At 39.5% G+C, this 23,035-nt stretch overlaps 1 protein-coding gene across 4 annotated transcripts in view; it reads right to left on the bottom strand.

Moving 5' to 3' along the window:
- PIWIL1 (piwi like RNA-mediated gene silencing 1) overlaps positions 1-23,035 on the bottom strand; it is a 58,773-nt gene that overhangs the window by 18,707 nt on the left and 17,031 nt on the right. For 2 of the 4 annotated variants that reach the window (XR_012125962.1, XM_073223959.1), the window contains exons 10-20: positions 20,998-21,124; positions 20,661-20,778; positions 20,098-20,212; positions 18,799-18,986; positions 18,353-18,425; positions 16,676-16,876; positions 16,462-16,565; positions 15,512-15,582; positions 15,208-15,361; positions 11,512-11,637; positions 9,334-9,481 (exon numbers count right to left, since the gene is read on the bottom strand). Coding sequence is in view for 3 of the 4 variants with exons in the window: in XM_073223959.1 (XP_073080060.1) it covers positions 9,334-9,481; positions 11,512-11,637; positions 15,208-15,361; positions 15,512-15,582; positions 16,462-16,565; positions 16,676-16,876; positions 18,353-18,425; positions 18,799-18,986; positions 20,098-20,212; positions 20,661-20,778; positions 20,998-21,124 (1,425 nt within the window). In the remaining variant the exon portion in view is untranslated. Of the gene's footprint in view, positions 1-1,176; positions 9,177-9,333; positions 9,482-11,511; positions 11,638-15,207; positions 15,362-15,511; positions 15,583-16,461; positions 16,566-16,675; positions 16,877-18,352; positions 18,426-18,798; positions 18,987-20,097; positions 20,213-20,660; positions 20,779-20,997; positions 21,125-23,035 lie in introns of those variants that run through there. The other 2 variants (XM_017664633.3, XM_073223960.1) reach the window with 2 other exon arrangements.

Below are 23,035 nucleotides of genomic sequence, written 5' to 3'. Positions count from 1 at the left end.
TCCAACTAAGAGGTAAAACCAACGCTATGGCAAGATCAAAATATAATCCAAATGCATAAATTTATGAATATGTACACAAGTCTGTAATTGCTATCCATCCTAGTGTCCTTCCTGTTACATGCTCACCTCCCCCATCTACAGAACGAAAAGTCGCTGACAAAGAGGACCACTGCCTGTGTGTGTGGGATCTCAAACAGCAGACTCACAGGGGCAAAGCAGGACGGTGGTTAACAGAGGCCAGGGGAGGTGAAATGGGCAGGTGTAGGTCAAGGAGTACAAAGTTTCAGTTATAAACATGAATAAATTGAACTCCTCTAATGTAAAAAAAACAAAACAAACCTTAAGTGCTAGATTAAATGGAAAGTCTTAAAATAATTTTCAGTTTAAGAAATACTGATGTAAGACTTAAAGTCTATACAACAGTGTGAATGTCCTTACTGCCAATACATACTTAAAATGGTTGAAATGGCAAATTTTGTTATACTTCTCCACAATAAAAACTGTTTTTTTAAAAATCAAAGGTAGCCAGGATTGTTTCTCTAAATCTTTTGAAAATATTTAGAGATTTCCCCAAATATGAAAATGTACACAGACCCAAAGCAATAATGAGCTACTTTTGGTGAATATGACCAAACAGTTAAGGAATGCGTAATACCAACTGAATACAAAATCTTCCAGAGAAGACAAAAATGCTCAAACTCATGAGGCCAGCATTATCCTAATACCAAAACTAGACAAAGATACTTCATAAGGAAACTACAGAATAGCATCATAAATGTAAATGAAAAAAATATTATTAGACTGAACAGAGCAATATATAAAAAGGGTGATATACTTTGCCCAACTGTGGTTCATTCCAGGAAAGAAAGTTGGTTTAATATTCTGGGGAAAAAAATCAATGTATTTTAATGTTATCAGAACAAAAGAGAAAGGCTACGTAATTCCACAGATGCAGAAAAAGCATTGGACAAAATTCAACGCCTGTTCAGGAAACTAGAAAGAGAAATTTATTTCACCTTGATAAAATTAACAGCCATCGCCATACTTAATGATGAAAGATTGCTTTCCTGTATCCCAAAAATGCAAGGATGTCTGATTACTTGTAGTCAACATTGTATGGGGCTTCTAGCCCTTGCAATAAGGAATAAAAGTGTACGATTTTAAAAGAAAAAGTAATATAGTCTTTATTTGCAGATGACAGGGTGCAAGGCCAACACATAAAAATCAACTGTATTTCTATAAACCAGCAGGGGCCAATTAGAAACAAATTAAAATGCAGATATTTAGTAATAAAATAAAAATGTAATAAATAGTTGTATAAGCATTAAAACATGAAATACTTAGGGATAAATTTAACAAAACATGCACAAGACTGGTGTCTCTGAATTGCTGAGAGGCTATAAAAGAGTTCCTAAATAGAGATATATAGTATATTCACGGTTAGGAAGATATAATATTGTTAAATTGCCAACTTTCCCCAAGTAGATCAGTGTAATGCCAGTCAAAATCCCAACAGACTTTTTCTAGAAATTGATTCTAAAAATTATACAGAAATGCAAATGATCTAGAATAGTCAAAACAATTTTGAAAAAGATGGACTAGGTTGACTCATATTGCCTGATTCTGAGACTTCTAAAGCTATAGTAACCAACACAGTGTTATTTTTGTGCAAAATACAGACATTTAAATTAAAGGAATAAACTTAAGAGAGTCCAGAAATTATAGACAGACACATATATGGTTCAGTTCATTTTCAACAAAGACGCCAAGGAATTCAATGAGGGTGGAGTGGGGGGAATATGGTCTTTCTAGAAATGCTACAGTGAGAATGGGATATTTACAGGTAGAAAAGTTGACCCTTATCTCGCACAATACACAAAATTTAATTTAAAAAACCACATCAGTCCTAAATGGAAAAGTTAAAACTATAAAACTTCTGGCAGAAAATCGGAGAAATCTGGCTAGAAAGATGTTTTATATAAGACACAAAACAAACTGTAAGAGGAAAAACCTCTGATAAGTGCACTCTATCAAATTTGAAAACATCTTCTTTGAATATACTTAAGAAAGCAAAACAGCAAGCCAGAAACTGGGAGGAAACATTCATATATTTGATAAAAGATTTGTATCCAGAATATATGAAGAAATTTTCCAACTTGAAAAGACCATTTTTTTTATTGTGACAAAGATTTGAAGAAACATTTCATAAAAGATGTAAGAATGGCAAATATGCACACAAAAAGATGCTCAGTATCAGCAGTCAGCAGGGAAATGCAAGTAATTAGCCAAGTATAACAACATTATACACCAACTAGAGTGACAAAAAAGGCCATCATCAAATACTAGTGAAGATATGGAGCAACTGGAACCCTCATGCATTGTACTCCTACAGTTACTTTGGAAAGAGCCTGTCAGCTTATTATAAAATCAGACAGTATATAGAGCCAGCAGTTCCATGTCTGTGTATTTATCCAAGGGAAATAAAAAGGTTATGTCCACACAAAGGCTTAAACAGAACTTTTATAGTAGTTTATTATAATAGACCCAAGTAGGAAACATACAAAATATCCATTTATTGATGGTGAATAAACAATGTGAAATACAAACATACAATGGAACACTGCTTAGCAAACAAACCTCTTATACAGACAATGACATGGATTAATTTTTGAGCTACTATACTGAAAAAGCCAGACACAAGAGAGTACACACCATGATTCCATTTACATGAAATTCTTGTGCAGGTGAAAGGCAGATACTAAGCTGCTTGGGGTCAAGGTGGGAAGGGCTCTTTGCCAAGGGGCAAGGAAGAGCCTTCTGTGGGAGGAAATAGGCATTTTTCTAAGTCTTGTGGTGGTAGAGATAAATTTTTGCCAAAACTCATAAAATTGGATTCACTGATATGTAAACTATGCCTCAATAAAGTTGACTAAAAACAGTAAATAACAATGGGATACAAGTTGAGTGAGAGCAGATGGACGTAGAAGTGTTTCAAGATCTTGTGCCATCCAAAGGCAGGCATATTCTACCTCAACTGCTAAATGCTCCTGGGGCTGGATGAGGAAGAGTAAAAAAAAAAGCATGCATAGTCCTATGGCAGGTGCTTCATGGCCTAGCAACCTGTTGTGGTTTGGCTGCCTCCTGGGCAGGACTGGAGCAAAGTGCCTGTTACGGTGAAGGCAGCCCTGGTCTGCCACAGCTGAGACCAGAAAGCCTCTCTCCAAATGGCTCCTTTCTGCCACCTCTCATACCTGGCACTGGACTTAGGCTCAGATGAATGAGAAGCTTGGACAGGAATGGTTGGGCTGGGTCTGCTTGTCCAGGTACCCATGAAGAAAACCACCCAATGCTGGCAGAACATCTGGTGCTGAGGTGACAGAGGCTGGGACTTAGGATGCAGATTTCTGGGTGGCCTGACTGGTGGTTGATTGCTCACATAGGTGGCTTCACCTCTCTGCCTGGTAACTTTTCCCAGCTGTTGCCAGCCCTGGGAAGGTTTCTGCATGCGTATATCCAGGTCTCAGGCAAAGTTCTCACTTAAGTGAACAAGGTAGAGCCCTGCCATTAAGAGTTCTTACAGCCCTCTGGTGACCATAATGTACAGCCGGAGCTGGGAACCACTGTGGAGTACAGAGGGGTCCCTCAACTTTAATGTGCTAAGAAACATGAGGGCTGTTTTAGTTATTCACTTGGGAAATATTTGAGAAACTGCTATATGCCAGCCACCGATAGAGACGCATGGTGGACAACTGAGCAAGACAAGCACTGGCCTCTGGAGCTCACATTCAGGAGCGAGGACTAGAAAGTACAACAAGCCAGAGTATTACTGATAACCTAGAGCTGGAAGAACAGAAAGGGTACATTTCTATGCTTGTGGAATGTTGAAAATGTAGAAGGTGGCCCCTCTGCTAGTGATGCTTTGGCAACCCGAAGGAGCATGCCAGGCGGAGGAAGCACCTCAGACAGGAGGGCACAGAGCGCTCTGTGAAGAGGTAGCAGGTCACAGGCCTGACCCTTGCAATGACCTTATTTTCCTGAGATGGGAACCCACTGCAGGATGTTGAGATGTGCAACTTAATCACTCTGGCCTGCTTGTTGAATACAGCTCTAAGTGAGTGCGAAGGCAAATACAGAAGAGCAGTGGAGGCAGTCGCTGCAGCAGGCCAGAGACAGTGGTGGCTTGGAACAGGGCAGACGTGTCTGGGTACTCATATTTTGAAGGTGAAGCTTGTAAGATGTACTGAGGAATCCATAGTGTGACATGAAAAAGAGACGACTCAAGGAAGATAGTGAAGTTCTGGCCTGAACATCCAGAAAAACTGAGTTTCAATTAACTGGAGATCTTTGGAAAGTCAGTTTAGCTTTGGGCATATTAGGCTTGAGAAATCTACTTATTCAACCACGGGTTCTCAAAGTGTGGCCTGGGTGCCCTAAAGTTCTCTGAGACTTTCAGGATTCCGTGGTCACCTGCCTTTCTAATTCTCATGAGTGTGCAGTATTTCCTAGAAGCTACATGATGTGATGATGGCATCATTTTAAGTTAAAGGAATGCAGGCTTCTGTATTTTGTTTTTAAAATATTAATTTATAATGACAATTATCAACAAATATAACCCACATGAAAAAAAATCCCCTTAGGTCCTCTGCAATTTAAGAGGATGAGGAAATTCCAAGACCAAAAAGTTTGAGAACCATTGTATTAGACACTTGCTTGATTGTTCCTTTAGGAGACAATTATTTCCTGAGTGTGAAGTCCAGGGAGGAGATAAGGCTGGAGATGTAAATCTGGGAAGCATTTTCATGGAAATGAGCCGAGACTGAAGGGAATTACTAAGGGAGGAAGATTAGAAAGAAGAGGGACACTAGCCTGGAGGCACTCCACCACTAGAGGTCAGGGAGACTGAGAGGAACAGTGGGTGGGAGCACCACAGAAGCCAGGCAGAGAGAGAGTGGCAAGGAGAGGAGGCATCAGTGTCGGCACGCTAGCAGGCTTATGGATGAGGGCTGGGAGTGGACCAGCCTGCAACATGGAGAATGTGGAGCACTTGGTAAGAATGCTGGGTTGAGAGAGAAGGGGAAGAAGGCAATGTAGTTTTGCTTTAAGTGGGGGAGAGAAACCAGCTACAGGGGACAATGGGGGCCCCAAAGGCTTCTTTTTAGGATGCAAAGAACAACCAGATTTGTAGGTGGCTGGGAAAGAACAAGGAACAAGGAGAATTGTGGTTCTGAGCAACGTCCTTGAGTAAACGGGTATCTGTGCACACGTGGGTGGGGTCAGCTTCAGCCAGCAGCAGAGTAACAAAAGATAGAGGAATATGCGTGCAGCCACAGCCTGCCAGCTTCTATGGGGGCTTGTGTGAAAACCAGCCAGGCAGAGGGCAAGGGTGGCAGCTGGAGTGAGGGTGCAGGCAGTGCTGGAGGGTTACAGTGCAGGAGGAGGCATGAGACTAGGCAGGTGGCATGCTGAGTGGCACAAAGGTGCTGCGGGTCCCGAGTGAGGTAGGGCAGTGAGGCGTGGTTGTGTTCTGTCTCCTGCCATGTTCATCTGCATGGGAGCAGACAAGCAGGCAAAATGTTGGATTTCATTGGTGTTTTAACCAGGAGCTAGAACACAGTACACTGGGCAATGTGAGCAAGCCAGGAGCTGTGTCTCCTGCAGGGAGTCTGACCCCAGGGGAGTGAAATGCCCGCAAAAGAGAGAAGTGGGTGATAAGTCTGATGGAAGGAGGCCCAAACTGAGTGTGTCTGGGGTATCTGCAGGGGTCTGAAAGCATCAGTGAGGAGCAAGAAGACACCTGCCCACCCGCAGACCCAGGTGGTCTAGAGGTGAGGGGAATGAGTGCCATCAAAGGCAGAAGTGTCCCAGAAGAAAGCAAGAAGGGAAATGAGCTTGTCAATCAAGGGCCTACTGATATGCGACCTTGATGGATAGGCAAAAGGCTTTTAAGAGTAGATGATGTCATAGAGGTGTCCTAAGGGGCTCCTTGGAGGGTCCCCTGCTGACCTGCTGATGGCAGCACAGGCACCCATTAACCAAGGTGACTTGTAGGGGGTGCATCTCACTACAAAGCACATGAACTCTCCACTCACTCCATCCATTGAAAAATTTATATTTTCTCTATTTTTTCCCTGGACTTTTTAGCAACTTAATTGGTTTGGAATAATGAATACAAACAGAACTAAGCCTAGCCCCCTGAAATATTGAATCTGAATGACAATACCAATCACAAAAACTTGAATCAAATCTTAAAAATCTTATCACATCCGGTTGAAACTGTTGAAACAGACTTTCTGACACAGAGGACAGAAAGAGACACTTCTTGTGAACAGAAATGCCAAGTGACACAAAATTTCTATGAGCTCTAAGGAGTATCATGTAAAGCTATTAAATAGAAAGCTTCAATGAGGGCCACATTTTTGGATTTTTTTAAGGGGGAAAAAGCACTGTCCTCAGCAAAAAATAGGCAGATTTCTTGTTGCAATGAACTTTTGAGAAGTCACCGTCCAAACCTCTGGTCAGCTCAAGAACTACACTCTGGCACAGAAGGGGCAGCCTCACCACCGTCTTTAATGCTAGAGCCTTAAGTGTGCATGTTTTTTCATTTTAAGGAAGAGACCTGGATGTCAGCCCATTTTTGCTTTGTTGTTTGAGGTACTCACTGTACCTGTCTCTCTAGGGACAGGTGGAATGGCCTGCCCCTTCTGTACGCAGACCACCTTTAGCAAGCAGTAAGTGTGCGGCCCTGGAGCCAGGCTTAGCTGAGGAGGGTCATGTGTGTCTTCTGGTTCAGGGTGTGTGGACAGCCTGGGTTCTGCTACAACTGATGTGGAGGCGGCACTTCTTTCATGGAGTGGGGCTGAGACACAGGCCTAGATTTAGTGCTGTCACCCCTGAAGGAAGTCTATTTTATTAAAACCAGAACACAGGGAAGCAGAACCCACAGAGAAGGTTCCCAGTATCACTCTCATCTGGGCTCTGCACCTTCTCAACCAGCATTTACCAGAATTCCCAGACAAACCATCTGGAATGCGTTTAACAGCTCACCCAGCCACTCCCCTAGAAGTTCTAGTTCTTAGGTCTGGTGTGGAGCCTGGCAGTCTGTGGCATCTATTCAAAGCACACAAGGTCATGTTTGACACATCCAATTTGGGAACCACTGCCAAGTATGAATGAGAAAGCCAATCAATGCCTCTTTAGGCTTAACTAATTTGAGCAGTTTTTTGTCCCTTGTAACAAAGTCTTTATGATATAGTGAGTCTCTTGACTACTGAAACTTTTCCAGAATTACCACATGTACCAATTTTTCATGCTTTGAAAGACATTAAAGCCTTTCAGTGTTTAGTTTAAAGCCTAAGAATGAGACTTTAATGACTTAAGTTACTGACTTACCATAAAATTCCATGAAGACCCATAACTTTGAGCAAAAAAAAATGGTTACTTACAGCTAAAAAAAAAAAATCCATAAATAAAAAATTAATGCTCCAAGTCAATCTTTTACAGCTATATGATTGGACTTCCTTATGCCCCTTAATACTGTCACAACCTTTATCCACTTTTATCATCATTTTTTTGTCTTTGGCACTCTTCTGAAACTTCAGTCCTGTTTCTTATCTTCCTATGGTCAGATCTCAAGCAGGTTAAGGCAAGCACTGGGCTAACAGCCAAAAACAATGTTAGCAATTTCTAGCTTGCATAACTAAGAAGGTTTTCACTCATAGTACTAATAAGGCTAATTCCAAACAGCATTTATTTGATAAGACCACATACAATAATGGTAAGACAGTAACTTGACTCAGCCCCTTCAGTGTATAGTCCAGTGGCTCATGTACCATCCTTAATGCTTACATTCATTACATTTATATGCAAGCAATGTTGAGCTCATCACACACTTACTTGTTAACTTCAAGCCTGCTCTTTGCAAAATTCCCTGAAAATTCCTACAAATGTGTAGATGTGAATAATTACAATTATCAAAATCACATAACACATTCTTCTTAGTTTTATTTCCTTACAAGCTATGGATATCCATTCTAATATTACTAATATTGCAGATATCAGCAATTCCTAACAGAATTTGACTCTGACAGTGAAGTTTGTAAGTGCCACTAATTTAGCTTTTATAAATGGAATCATATCCTTTGACTATACTCTTCAGTAGTTTAAAAAACACATTAAATGGAAAGAAAATGCATATACTTTAAGTAAAAAAAACTACACTGTTTTTCAAGTATGGTGACAATCACTTCAGTTTTATTTTATAACGAATTGGAGAATGTCCCAGTTGCAAAACAAAATAAATAGTGTAATATAAATATAGACTACTGGTCTGTTTTGTTAAAGAGTCTTAAAATGTTTCTTTAGACCAAAATTTAAAATTTTTCAACTTTTTTTTTTTGAAATTTTAAAGAACTTTATTTTTGGAATAACATTAAAGTTGAAAAGATAATAAAGAGTTCCCATATACCCATATCATTTTTCACAACTATCTTTTTTTAGCTGTCACAGACCACCTAGCCCCAAAATGAAATAAAAAATAAGCATATTTCTCCAGAATCTCACACCTGTCCCACACCTTGTAGAGGTCATTTTTTAATGGGAGCTTTTACTCTTAAAATATAGGATGTCAGATACTGAAATAAAATGATTTTAGTGAGCTTCCCATTTTATGCCTTTCTCTCCTTTAAATTCAAAATAAGCACTTCAAAAATAAGGTTAGTATAGGTTTACAAGTAGGACTTGCTCACTCCTCAAAGTACACGCAATATACATTTTTCAAATAGTTTAAAAACAGAGTCTGTTTATAATACAAAGTACCTTATCCACATTTTTCCAAAACAAAAATCCTTGTGACACATTTGAGAAGCAAACCAGATAAAATGTAAAGTCTTAATTTTACCTATAAGTCTGTTAGCAGCAAATACTAGAAATAAAGACTCCAGAGCTCCTAATACCCTAATAAGTTTTGTCTGGAATGGCAGCAGTTAAAAAACAGAAGCTTAAAAAAATCCCAACGTTAGAACATCAAGAAGAAAAACCCGGCTACATCTTGTCTTCTTCTGTCAGAGGTAGTAAAGGCGATTGGACAGGGACAGGTTTGGCTCCCTGTGAATGCTCTGGCCGACGAGGAAAGCGAGTTTGTGGGCATACTGGCAAGGAGCAGGTACACGAATAACACCCTTCACGGGAAAAGAACAAGGTTCTATTACTCTACATCTAATTTCTGTAAACTGTGAATCTCACTATTAACTAAAAAGCCTTTGAAAACATAGCAATTCCTTTCTGAAAAGTGAATCTCAATGATGTAAACAGACATGAGTAGATAAAAGTACTTACTGGCCAGTTATAATAGATATGACAGAGCTTGTAAGTTAACCTCTGTATGTGGTCTGGTTTCAAGCCACTGCTGTCATAGATGACATTATAGTGTGTGGGAGAGACACTACCACTTCTCACTGCCTGGCTCACGATAAAAAAATCATACCTGGAATGACAAAAGGAAAAACCACATGGTTGTAAGGCATTGTCTTTTTGAAAGCTAAAATCAAGATGACTACTTTCTTAAAATGATCCCATATACTAATGTAACCTAATCTTCAAGACATAATGGGCTTTCTTGAAGTCCAGAAATTTAAGAACCATATTCTGGAATATACTGCATGTATGAAAGACATGATATGGCTGCTGATCACAGCCGTACACACGAACAGTTCTCCATTCCCACATCCACTCTGAGGGAGACACTGGGCAGTAACAGGTTCTGGAAGGCAGCAGCAGTGAGGAAAACTGGGTATGGCACCGTCATTCCCAATCTGCTCTCCCCCTCAAGTTGTTCCCATTGTTATTTAACAAAGATACACTTAACAATCATTAAGGATTTAAAGCAAATCTTTGACAGGAATAGGCAACATGAAAGAATATAAGCAAGCAGACTGAGTATAGAAACCAAATGGTGAACCAAAGACCAAGTATTGCAAATGTAAAGGAATATACCACAAGTTATTTCATTTTCTTGGTACCAGAGAAACATCACTCCTGAGATAATGTAACCCAACCTAATGAAGATACAAGGCAATTAACTGCAGATTATTATGTCCATTGAAAACTGAGAAAATCATAAAATCAGAATTATCTACAATAGATGCCAGTGTTTTAGAAAATGAACATTTCAGAAATGTTAAAGACTTGGCCGGAACAACAGTCACACCAGAGATAGAATCAAAACCTTAGTTCCCAGTTTAAGCAAATTATCATTCCAAGTGTTAGCAACTAAAAATGATTCTTATGTTCATTAAAAGTGGGCCTCTCCAAGTATTTGCATAACATCAGCAGCTGTTTTTAAATAGCATTTACTAGAAAGTAATGAAATGTTTTCATACTTCACAATTCAATTTGTTTAAATCAGTTATGTCTTGGGTCAATGTCACACCTGAGCTCAGATGTAACAATTGGTGGTCACAATAGCAGTAATGTCACCAAGTATTGTGGGGGTCCTCTGAACGGCTAGAGAACCCTGAAGGACATGAGCTCACTGTTACTATCTTAGCTGTTTGCTTTCTTTGGCTGGTTTTCCCCAATAGTTTAGAATCTTTCTGAAGCACTGCCGTACTAACATCTGCCTGAGAAAAACACAGAAATCCATAATGCATATTGAAATAAAATTTCTATCCTCCATCCCATAACAGAGGTGACTAAACAGAATGAATATCTGTTCCATATTACTTAACTACATAAAGTTAGTGCAGTAATGCCTTGTTTACCCAAGGTCACATAGGAAAAGCTTTCCAAATATAAACTTTCCATCTGGGTTACTCTTATCCTGATTAAAGGTGCCTTTTTAAAAGGCTCCAAAACATTTGCAAGTACGAGCAGAAACCATCCCAGTATGCACTCTCATCAGAGTCTCATCTGGACTGACCACTGCCTTGCCTTTATGAACAAGACTTCTGCCTTGGATCCCTGTCTCCACAACAGGGTTCCTGAAGAAACTTAAGCTTCATTACTTAACGGCTGAACCCTGTGTGCTCAGACCCTCAGCGCCCTTTGATGTCCCTACTGGTGTCCTTTCTTAAGGCATTGGATAGGTGGCTCCAGGTTATACAACAAGCGTCCTTTACTCAGAAGCCACTCTTCTCATCTGCAAATGTTTTGTAAATGAAACTTTTTGACCTTTGGATAACTAAATGCTTTACAGATCTGAACATTCTGATGAGAAAACAAATCTGTTTACATATGTAAGAAACAAAAATGCAAAAGCAGCCTGCAGTGACAGTCTTTGACCTGTGTAAATTAACTCCATAGATAACCCTCTTCCCCCAAAGCAAAACTGCACCCAAAACCTCTGTTCACTTCAGACTAAATCATGGGCTTTAGTAATATTATAAATTCAAACTAATTGAAAACTTTAGTATTTATAATACAGTACAAGAACTAAAAAGTAAATGTGTTAAAGCTGACAGAGTACAGAGGCCTCAAAAACCTGAAACTGCCTTCATCTGATCATGCAGAACTTACCACTCTGGTCTGGTGACTTCCACATCAATAACTGTCCCAGGAAGTGGATTCTGAATTCTCCCTCCAGACTGAGTGAAGAACCTGGCGTTCACGCGTTTCTTCACCACAATTACCGTCAGCCTTGGGCTTTGAAGGTGGTGATGAATAACTACATTTAGTCAGGTGATTTCAGGGCAATGCACCATTCAGACATTTGCACACCCCACTTAACAAGAAACACATATCTGTCCTGGGGCACATTACCTACCCATGTTGTGAAGGAAGCTTCCACAACTTTAAGGACCTTGAGTAAGGACTGGGAATAAACTGTGGGGAGAAGACAAGCTAGCTAGCATATATATAATGCCCTGTGACATGGGTTTAATTGGCAGGCTAAGCACAGTCTGTGTCTGTGACACTAAAATGTTAAATTTAAGCCTATCTCCAAGTTCACAACTTTAAGCACTCTCCAATGGGCATTTCCTACTATGTGGAAAGAAAGATAGTGATTCTAAAATCTTTGACAGGTAAGCTAATTTGAGTAGTCTTGAAGTCTAACTGCTCTTCAACATTACTGGTTCACAACGTGTCGGGGTCTCTGTCTTCTGAGGCTCAACCACACCCTGACACTACAACAACCTTCCCTTTTAACCTTTCCCTCCCAATTCAGGTCTACAGTCAGCTTTCCTATGTCAGGGCTATGCTCCTGTTCCCTGGTAAACCTCAGCTGTGGATGGGATCTGATAACCCTCCCACAGGCCCTTGACTCTCCTGAGAGCAGCCCTTAGCTGGCACTGTGCAGTCGGCTTGAGTACCTGCTACACCCTTTACCCCCAGCCCATAAATGTGCATTTCAAATACAGTCACACCTGCTTATGCATATCCATGTGGGAATAAATAAATCAGAACATGTAAAGCACTTAGAACAGTGCTGGCCTGTCACAAGCGCCTGGTAACTATCATGATTCTCAGTGCCTCAATTTTTCCTGTGCTTTTTCCAGCTGAACACTACTTCCTTAAGAGCATAAATACACTTTATTCCAAATGTTGGGAAGCAGAGGGCTTTACACGTACTATGGACCTGGTCATGTTCGACCTGGGAAAGCTTACAGTACACTGTCTGGACAAACAGTCAGAAAGACCCCAAATAGGGAACTTCAGGTCAATGTCAATGATAAACCTAACTGCTCCTTCTTGGCAGCAGTAAGCAAACAGGGACATGAGGGCAATTTCACTTAACTAAACAGAAGAAATCTTTAAAAACATCAATATATCCACACATGTGTATCTACTGCTGTCCAGCTACTGCCCAGCAACAATAGCTCTGGATAGAACAAAGCCACACATTCAGGGACCCCAAGAAAAAGTGCCTGTTAGTCCTGTGACATCACAAGAAACAAGTTAGCAAGTGTGGTGACAGAGACAAGTCACAAGTGTGCTGACATGACTTTGGGTTTGCTCTTCAACCAAACCTGCTAAGTCAGCTAATTCAGGATGCATCTTTATGAAAAATTCACATCAACATTTCAATTAAAAACAAATACTGTGGTTCTAAGGATAACTACAAATAAATTTAAGTCCAAACTTGGCATTTCTTCAAAGTGAGGAATTATCTTGGATATTATTTTACTTTACATACAACTTTAAGCTTTTTCTAGACAAAATTATCTACCCTTTATTGAGTGCCTATTGGGTACTGTGTGAAACATTAAATATTCTCATTTTTTCCTTTCAGCAGCCTTGGTTAGTTGCTTCCCCTGGTTCACAGATGAAGGCAAAGCTGGATTTAACCCAGCGCTGGTTTTGAGACATATTTTTCTTGATCCCTAATCTCTGCACCGCCAAATAACAGGACAATTCACAAGGTAAAATCTACTTCTTGAATATCTAAGGGTTAGTCCAAACTCTCCTTCCCTCCAACAGTGAATTCCTATTAGGCAAACAGGGGCTAGGCAGGCAAGCCCCACCAGCCCTTTACACTGAGAAGGACCCTATTCACCGACACTCACTCACTCACTAGCATTCCAACAAATCTCCTCAAGAGCTATTTCTGCCAATCTTTCTGGGAGCCAGACTCAAGGGCCCAAGACTCAAAGAACTAGAGATGCAGGCTTCAGCATGGTTGACAATGTTATTCCCTGAACCCCAAATATTCAGCACAAAGAAATAAGAACTTGCAACTGTTACTCTATTCTTCATTTCTTAAAAATTTCTTTTTCTCTAGATATGAGATAAAGGCAACTACGACGTGCTGAGTGCTATGGTAGTACAGAAAAAAAGTATGAAGCAGTCTGTTTTAGACCTTCCTCTACTCCCCAGCACTATACCACACTTCTCCAAGTTGGTTTTGAGACATATTTTTCTTGATCCCTAATCTCTGGTTTCCTAATCTCTTCTCCAAGTGTGGTATGAGCCTCAGAAAACCTAAACCTGAGGAAAGCTAAAATAAGGCTTACAAAACTTCAAAACCCCAAAGAAAATAAAGTTAATGCCATTATTTTAGTGAGAAAATTTAAGCTTTAAGAGTTTTAGGGGGATTAGAAAGAACATTAGCATTAATAATATTCATGTTTCCAAAATAGTTTTAAAATGCATATTAGCATTTTAGTCTGAAGGACACTTACTTTAAAAGTGATAAAAATATTCCTGACTTGCTCTGAGAAGTTCTGGCATGATGACCTCATTTTAATAAATGTATACAAGTAATACTTAGAAGGGGTCTTTTAGAAGTTGACAGGAAGACTTGGAAGTAGCCTCTAATTTAGCTAGAAAACACAAGCCCTTAATGCTCATCCCACAGGCCATATAAAGCACACCGAGTTCAGATATGGTCAATGGCTTTCAAAACCCTCATATCTATAATGATACTAAATGCTGGCTATAAAGGTCTGGCAAAAATAATCAGTGTTTCAATACATACCTGTAAACAAGCCTCCTGGATTTTGCAAGTATCCTTAAAAATCAAACCCACAAATCTCTAATGTATCATGCATTAAGCTCTGAATACAACAGTTCCTGATTACAACTTGCTCACAATCTGACAGAGAAACAGCCAAAGTTAAGCAAGTGTATCTTATTTAAACAGCCATCTTGAGATTGCACCCGGTTTACTGCCAGATGGCAAGGACAGTGATCCTGCAGGAATGTGGAGGGAGGCAAAGCCCACAGGGCAGCGTAGGAGAACAAGGGCGGCACGCAGACATGCCCTGCCCTGCTATGGTCTGTGTGTGTCATCTGAAGTGAGCATAAAGCCGCTGCCTCCCATGAGGTGGTCACAGCCTGTCATTATTCCCACTGGGTGCCAGTCCAGTCGAGTTCACAAAGAAATTACACAAGTATTCATTGTACAGTGAGGTCAAGAAATAGTACGTTAGGACTATTTGTAGTATTTATCCTGACAATCAATTCTGTGGGTGCCCATGGTTGTGCTGGGATAAGCAGATCCCAGCTTTAGGTGCAGACGAAGAGACGTCTGCTAAAGTGTCTTAACGCGCCCCTCCTTGAAGGAACACACACCACACTGCCACTCTACATTCTCCGTCTCCCCCATCATGAGAAATGGCCACGGACACTTTTCCCCATCCCTGTTCCCTACCTCAAGCCCTACTTCACCAATCAGGGTAGGTTCTCACTTACCTTTTCATCTTGTGACACTAATTATAAAACATAAAAAGGGATAATTTTATAGAGAAAACGCTTTACAATTTGCATGCTTACTTGTAACCTCTACCAATAGATTTTAGGCAATCCAAAAACTGAGGCACTTCATAGTTAACCAATGTTTTAAGCTGACCATCTCCTACACCATCCCGATACACAATAATCCGACTAGGCATGTATTCATTGCAGCTATTCCAAGCCCTCAGGGCCGCTGAAAGAAAGCCAGAAAGGTTTTAAACAAATTAACACAGAACAAAAATGCTGTGTTTCTACCACATTTTGGGTACTTTTTCAATAACATCACTTTAGGATAATTCCTTGAAGACCCCAGTTCAGAGCCCACCCACCACAGGAGACTAACCTTGCAAGCAGACTTTGAGCCCATCTACTAGCTCTTGTCCTTTGTCTTGAAACACACAGCGAGAGAACCAGCTATTCAGAGAAAAAACATGATGCAGGTGAAAGTTTTTCATATTATTCTACATTTATTTTGCTTTAAGCATTTCATCATTTCATGATCTTTAACTTTCTTTAAATATATCTTACATCTCTACTTTATGAAATCTTAAACAGAAAAAGACAGTAAATCTCTATTAACATCACAAACTAAGTTTTCCCTTATTGTATATCAATACTGTAATTCTATTGCCGAGGAGAAAATGAAGTTTAAACCTTAATACCCAGAGATGACTCCTAAGTTTACACCTCAGTATACAGAGAAGCACAGCACATTCTTACTGTTAGACTCTTCAGAAGCCATTTATTGCAGATTTCAGTTTCCTAAAGGATAAGAGACCTTGAAATATGCCCATTAGTAATGCTAACACATCAATACACCTTCAGTTTTTATTCTTTCCTGTTCTAGGCAACTATCTTGTTAAGAAAAACACTGAAAAAATGATTTCACTAGGTGGAAATACAACCTCTGGGTAAGCTGAAGTGGGCTTTCCAAAATAAAGTCAGTGTAAAAACTTGAAATTACATGTCAGTGGTCAGTAAAAATTATTAAACAAAGAAGTTTTTAGAGATGGTCACATGTAAAAAGATGCACCCTCCCACCAAATACAAATAACAAAAATAACCTGAAATACAGCTTTATGACAACAGGTTAAGGGCAAGTGAAGAAAGTTAGAAATGGTGGGTTAGCTAATATTTTTCTCTCCTAACTTTTTTCTGGATCTAATGTAAGAGAAAAAAGCAGGTTAAAAGTAACCAGCTCCTGCACCTTACAGACCCCTTGAGACACCAGCCTGGATGCATGCCCTCAATCTGCCTCTAACAGTTCATCTATAGCTGCCAAACAGCACTCACCGGGTCATCCCTTCATTGATACTCGCAACAAATCCTGCAATTGACCTCCGTCCAGCTGTGGTGTCATGGTAACAATCAATGCCAACTATCATCGCTAGCTTTAGCTTTAATGAAAATATTGTAATTTTAGATACAACAGAATGCCAGCGATATTTAAAAATTACATCAATTTTAAACAATTAAAACTTTTATCCACCATTTAAATCCAACTTACAGGCATATCAACCCTCCAAAGTTCTCCTCCCATTTTGCAATTCATCTGCAGGGCAATCTTTGTAGCAATGGCCATGACAGTCTGTTGTTTGCCTAAGGTTCGGGCCACCACACACTGACTTGGAGTAGGGCAATCTGTACACAAGTACTTTTTAATAGCATCATATTTGTCCTTCCGATTACCGGACAACAGACAGACAACCTAAAAACAAACAAAATGCCCTCACTACAAAGAATAGGAAACTGATAATTAAGTTCATGAAGAAGACAGGTAAACAAGTCCCCTGCCGTGAGAAACAAATGCAAACATGATCATTTATTTCACCACTGTCTCAGCCACACAGCTACCAAGCCAGCTATTAACTTCTTCTTGTTACATTCACCCAAGTGACAGATGCTAATGAAGGAAAGAAATCATGTTACACAAACAACTCAAAACTGAGTATCATTAGAACTTGAGAATTTAGTTAAATGTGCTCTATTACCAGCTTGGAATAATGTAGGAACAGGTAATAGGGCAGAGCAAGTGAGTGGTAACTTTGAGGAGGACAAATAAAAAGATTTTCTAAAATGTCCATTTTCCTTTACTCACAATCCACCTAGGATCATGACTTTTAAAGCTCTGGCTTAAGAATCTGATAAAGATATAAAATTTCCTACAAAGTCCCAGCACAATTTTGGAGACAAAATGGAGCCTGATCTAAATATACCCTTGCTTGAAACGGGAAGATGTTAATCAAAGGGTATAAACTTCTAGTTCTAAGTTGAAGTCCTGGGGATCCAACGTACAGTGGTGAGCACAGTTAACTCTATGGTTTACATACAGAAATGGGCTGAAGACAGGATCCTCAATGTTTTCATCAGAGGAATTGTGTAGGTTGAGGTGGTAACTAACCCGGTGTGATTTCACCATATATGCATGTACATCAAATCCCCACACTGTACACTTCAGACTTATACAGTATTATATGTCAATTATCTAACTAAAGATGGAAAATAAACACAAAACTACCACCTCTGCTCAAATTCTGGGGATGCAAGTTTAAGTTCTGGAGCTGAATCCAGCTCTTTAACTCATTCATTGCTGTATTCTCCAACTTATACTCCCAGATTCTTATCTTTCTTTTCTACAGCTTCCAACAAAATCATGTTCCCACTTAGGGTGTCTCCACTATTCCAGACAATGCAATGGCAACCTGCCTGTGGCATTTAAGTATGAGATAAAGGGCTAAAAAGAACAGATCAGAGGAAGCCAATTCACTTTTAGGTTCACAGCAATACAGACATGTTGTTTATCATTAAATTCATCTTTGCCACCTCATTAATTACACTTCTGTGTGTCTTAAGTACTGATCTTCACTTTTGTGGCTTTCTGTTTTTCCCTAAATTTTCTAAAATAATTAAGGCCTCTGAGTCCAAATAAATTTAAGATGTTTTTCTCTAGCCCTCCGTCACCATTGGCTGTACACAGTAACAAGCTCCCAGGCACACAACTAAAGTCAGTATTAATTTAGCTACCTTATATAGGCAACATTTATATTTTGTGCCCAGTTTAGGAATCTAATTATAACATTTCGAAAATGAACCCATGTTCTCAGATTTACAAATGCCCCTTTTAAAACAAAAGTCCTGTCCTGTCATTCTAGAACAACAGCCTATGTGTCAATTAGCTACTTACTATCTGAGTATCTGATGTAACTTTCTGCTGTAAGACTCTTAAATAGGCTTCCGTTCTATCATCCACTTCAATCCTAGGATGGAAGTACATTATCCAACATTCAGAAAAAAAAAAAGTACTATACATAAAAAATTTCCTTACATTATAACACATGAAACACTTCTGTATAAAATATGAGATATAACACCAAATACAGCAATTTAGGCAAAAGACATTTTCTAACACATATGAGAGCAATAATTTGAGGAATAGTCCTGCTTGTTTGCTCTCCCACCCATTCTTATTACTAACATACATTTCTGGATCCACACTATAGGGAACTACATCCAATCTTTAAGCTAAGGTAACGTAGTTAATGTTTCTAATACTTTTATCACTTTTGAGTTGCCACTCCCTGCAAATGGCTACAATCAATTCTCAGAGTAGAAATAACTTGATAAACTTACATTATTGCTTTTTTCATTTGTATGCCCATGGCTGGTGTAACTTTAAATAGATTTTGTATCAATGAATTGGCTGCTTCATAATTTCTTCGAGTATAGATCAATAGCCAGTTATCTAGTGGCTTAACACCAATTAATGGTGCACTTCTTGTTTCTTTCGACCAATCTGCAAACTGTGGATTGTAATCAAACTAGAAGAAAGTTCAGAGACACTGTAAATTCCATTGTACATCCTCAGAGACAAAGCCAAAAAGTCTTCAATAATTCAAGCATGGAATATTGAGTCTTATAGCACTACTCTTAAGTTTGTGGACTGTAGTGACAGACCAAACGCCCTCAATGGGGAAAAAAGATACAAGAGATACCCAAAGGGCAATGGCAGTCCTGTTTAAGATTCATGTTACCACCTCAGTACGTTTACTAAAATCTCCGGAATCTTTTCTAAAACCTTACTAGAGAGGATTTGTGCTACTTCTCTTATGATAAAGGGATTAAAAAAGGCCTCAAAAGTTCATTAACTGAGGTGTCAGATACTGAAAGCAAGCTGTGGAAACATCTGGCAGCAAGGCAGAAAGCTAACACAAACTCCGAGCACAGTGGCCCGGTGATGTTCATCAGGTAGGGAAAACCCAGTGCTTTTTACACTTCCTCCCTGCCTCCCAAACAGTCCAGTTACAGGGATGTCTGTTTTTTATTATTTATACAAAGGATAATAACAAGAACTGCAATTAAAACATTAAACTACATGATTTGGTTAGCCACAGAACAGTGAGAGGGCAGAAGGCACAATCTTCTATAAAAGAATTTTTAAAATTCTGGCACTTGCTCCTAGGGCTTCAGTTAAACACAAAAAATATTTTGGGATGCTTGCTTTCCTTTTCTGGAGATAAAATATAAAAGGTATCACAGTGATTAGTATTATGCCCCTATAAAAAATGGTCCAGGCAAAAATGAAGCCAAATAAGTTGGGAAGTTTTTCACTGAAAAGATCCCTTTAGTGCAAGACAGAATATCAACTCAATTAGATACTGAGACCTCTTTTATAAAGTAGCTCAGTTATTAAAAAAAATTGGGGGAACCTTTTAGCTAAGTGTCACAGGTTATTCTGATGTCTAGGCTATAGGCTTTCCCACCTCCAGTTTTTCTTCCTCTTTTGATCACATCAGTTGAAAGAATAGAGGTTGGGGAGGACAGAAAGGTGAGGAAGGAACTATACTGGTGGGCAACTTGGTTATTCCTGCTTGCTCCAGTGTGAATCTCACCCAAATCCGATTTGATTAACAACCTTAAGAACTGCCTTACTGTTTTTCCACCTTGGTGAATCTTTTCTGCTTGCAAAATTCTTCCTGAGAACGACAGTAAGTTGGAGTCAAAGCTCAAGCCCCAGTCTCGAAGTTCTCTCTGAACATTATCATCTCTGTAAATTTAACATATTTGTGTTCCATTCAAGGTAAGTAAGCAACAGAACAGACATGCCAATGGAGATCTATTCCACCCCCAAGACAGCTCCATGTTTCTCTCCCTCTAGGAGACATATAAGTACAATCTATTTTTCTCTTATAACATTTACATTTTCCTTCATGACCTTCTTTAATTTAGAATTCTAAGGCCCAATCTCCCCAAACAAACCCTTGATGCTGTAACAAAGAAAGAACACAGATTTCTCCAAAAACATTTCAGTTTCTACTCTATAGTCTCTTTCCAATGGAAGAACTGAAAAGGCCATGGCACAGAGGACAAACCCGCCCCCAGACTGCAGATACAGAAGCAACAAATTACTTTCCTGCTCCCCTTAAGTCACTCCTCCCAAACCCAGATGAACTAACAAAAAATTGAAGCCACACCCAGCCATGCTGATAACTTACTTATGAATGTAATCAATGAGCCTCCCAACTTCCTGCTGTCTCTGCTCTGGACTTAGTCTTGTATGAACAGCCAAGTCTTTCATGACATTAAAATCATTACGCATTTTATCAGTGAGACCTTTAAATAAAACATGCAGAGGCATATGATTAAAGAAACCAGAATCATGTCTGAAGGTCTGGAGTGCAGGGCAGAAAAGAGTGGCAGACAAGTCCAAGGAGACAAAGTAGCTATGAGGGCCTGGTGTGGGAGGGGTTGTTGTATAGGAGCATGTGGTGACTTCTAGAAAAAAATGGGAAAGCACTAATGGTTTCACTTCAGGAGCAAAATTCACAGTACCTGTAAGATAGCAGAGCTCGGGAATGAGCATTGCAGGGCCTGGTAAAGTGCCCCCAGGGCCTCTCCTTCTCTTAGGTTGACTGACCAAAACAGGTTGTTTCAAGTCGGTGATTTCTTGGTTATATTGCTATTCAAGAGAAGAAAGTTGTCACTGTTCACAGTAAATGCCTTCAATAACAGCCCAACAGACAAAAAAAATTTTTTTTTTAAATTTTGGTATCATTAATCTACAATTACATGAGGAACATTATGTTTACTAGACTTCCCCCTTCACCAAGTCCCCCCATTAGTCACTGTCCATCAGCGTAGTAAAATCACTACTTGTCTTCTCTGTGTTGCACAGTCCTCCCCATGCCCCCACCCCACATTATACATGCTGATCATAAGGCCCCCTTTCTTCTACCCCCTACTTGTCCCTCCCTACCTACCCATCCTCCCCAGTCCCTTTACTTTTGGTAACTGTTAGTCCTTTCTTAGGTTCTGTGATTCTGCTGCTGTTTTGTTCCTTCAGTTTTTTTTTTGTTTTTATATTCCACATTTGAGTGAAATTATTTGGAACTTGTCTTTTTCCGCCTGGCTTATTTCACTGAGCATAATACCCTCTAGCTCCATCCATGTTGTTGCAAATGGTAGGATTTGTTTTCTTCTTATGGCTGAATAATATTCCATTGTGTATATATACCACTTCTTTATCCATTCATCTACCAATGGACACTTAGGTTGCTTCCATTTCTTGGCTATTGTAAATAGTGCTGCGATAAACATAGGGGTGCATCTGTCTTTTTGAAATTGGGCTGCTGCATTCTTAGGGTAAATTCCTATATGTGGGAATCATGGGTCAAATGGTATTTCTATTTTGAGCTTTTTGAGGAACCTCCATACTGCTTTCCACAATGGTTGAACTAATTTACATTCCCACCAGCAGTGTAGGAGGGTTCCCCTTTCTCTACAACCTCACCAACATTTGTTGTTGTTTGTCTTTTGGATGGTGGCGATCCTAACTGGTGTGAGGTGATATCTCATTGTGGTTTTAATTTGCATTTCTCTGATGACTAGTGATGTGGAGCATCTTTTCATGTGTCTGTTGGCCATCTGAATTTCTTCTTTGGAGAACTGTCTGTTCACCTCCTCTGCCCATTTTTAATTGGATTATTTGCTTTTTGTTTGTTGAGGTGCATGAGCTCTTTATATATTTTGGATGTCAACCCTTTATCAGATCTGTCATTTATGAATATATTCTCCCATACTGTAGGATGCCTTTTTGTTCTATTGATGGTGTCCTTTGCTGTACAGAAGCTTTTCAACTTGATATAGTCCCACTTGTTCATTTTTGCTTTTGTTTCCCTTGCCCGGGGAGATGTGTTCATGAAGAAGTCACTAATGTTTATGTCCAAGAGATTTTTGCCTATGTTTTTTCCTAAGAGTTTTATGGTTTCATGGCTTACATTCAGGTCTTTGATCCATTTCGAATTTACTTTTGTGTATGGGGTTAGACAGTGATCCAGTTTCATTCTCTTGCATGTAGCTGTCCAGTTTTGCCAACACCAGCTGTTGAAGAGGCTGTCATTTCCCTACTGTATGTCCATGGCTTCTTTATCATATATTAATTGACCATATATGTTTGGGTTAATGTCTGGAGACTCTATTCTGTTCCACTGGTCTGTGGCTCTGTTCTTGTGCCGGTACCAAATTGTCTTGATTACTGTGGCTTTGTAGTAGAGCTTGAAGTTGGGGAGCGAGATCCCTCCCACTTTGTTCTTCATTCTCAGGATTGCTTTGGCTATTTGGGGTCTTTGGTAGTTTCATATGAATTTTAGAACTATTTGTTCCAGTTTGTTGAAGAATGCTGTTGGTATTTTGATAGGGATTGCATTAAATCTGTCGATTGCTTTAGGCAGGATGGCCAATTTGACAATATTCATTCTTCCCAGCTAAGAGCATGGGCTGAGTTTCCATTTGTTAGTGTCCTCTTTAATTTCTCTTAAGAATGTCTTGTAGTTTTCAGGGTATAGGTCTTTTACTTCTTTGGTTAGGTTTA

This window comes from Manis javanica, chromosome 15 (genome assembly GCF_040802235.1).
Source record: "Manis javanica isolate MJ-LG chromosome 15, MJ_LKY, whole genome shotgun sequence".
Classification (NCBI taxonomy): domain Eukaryota; kingdom Metazoa; phylum Chordata; class Mammalia; order Pholidota; family Manidae; genus Manis; species Manis javanica.
This window is presented reverse-complemented; position numbering and strand designations above follow the sequence as displayed.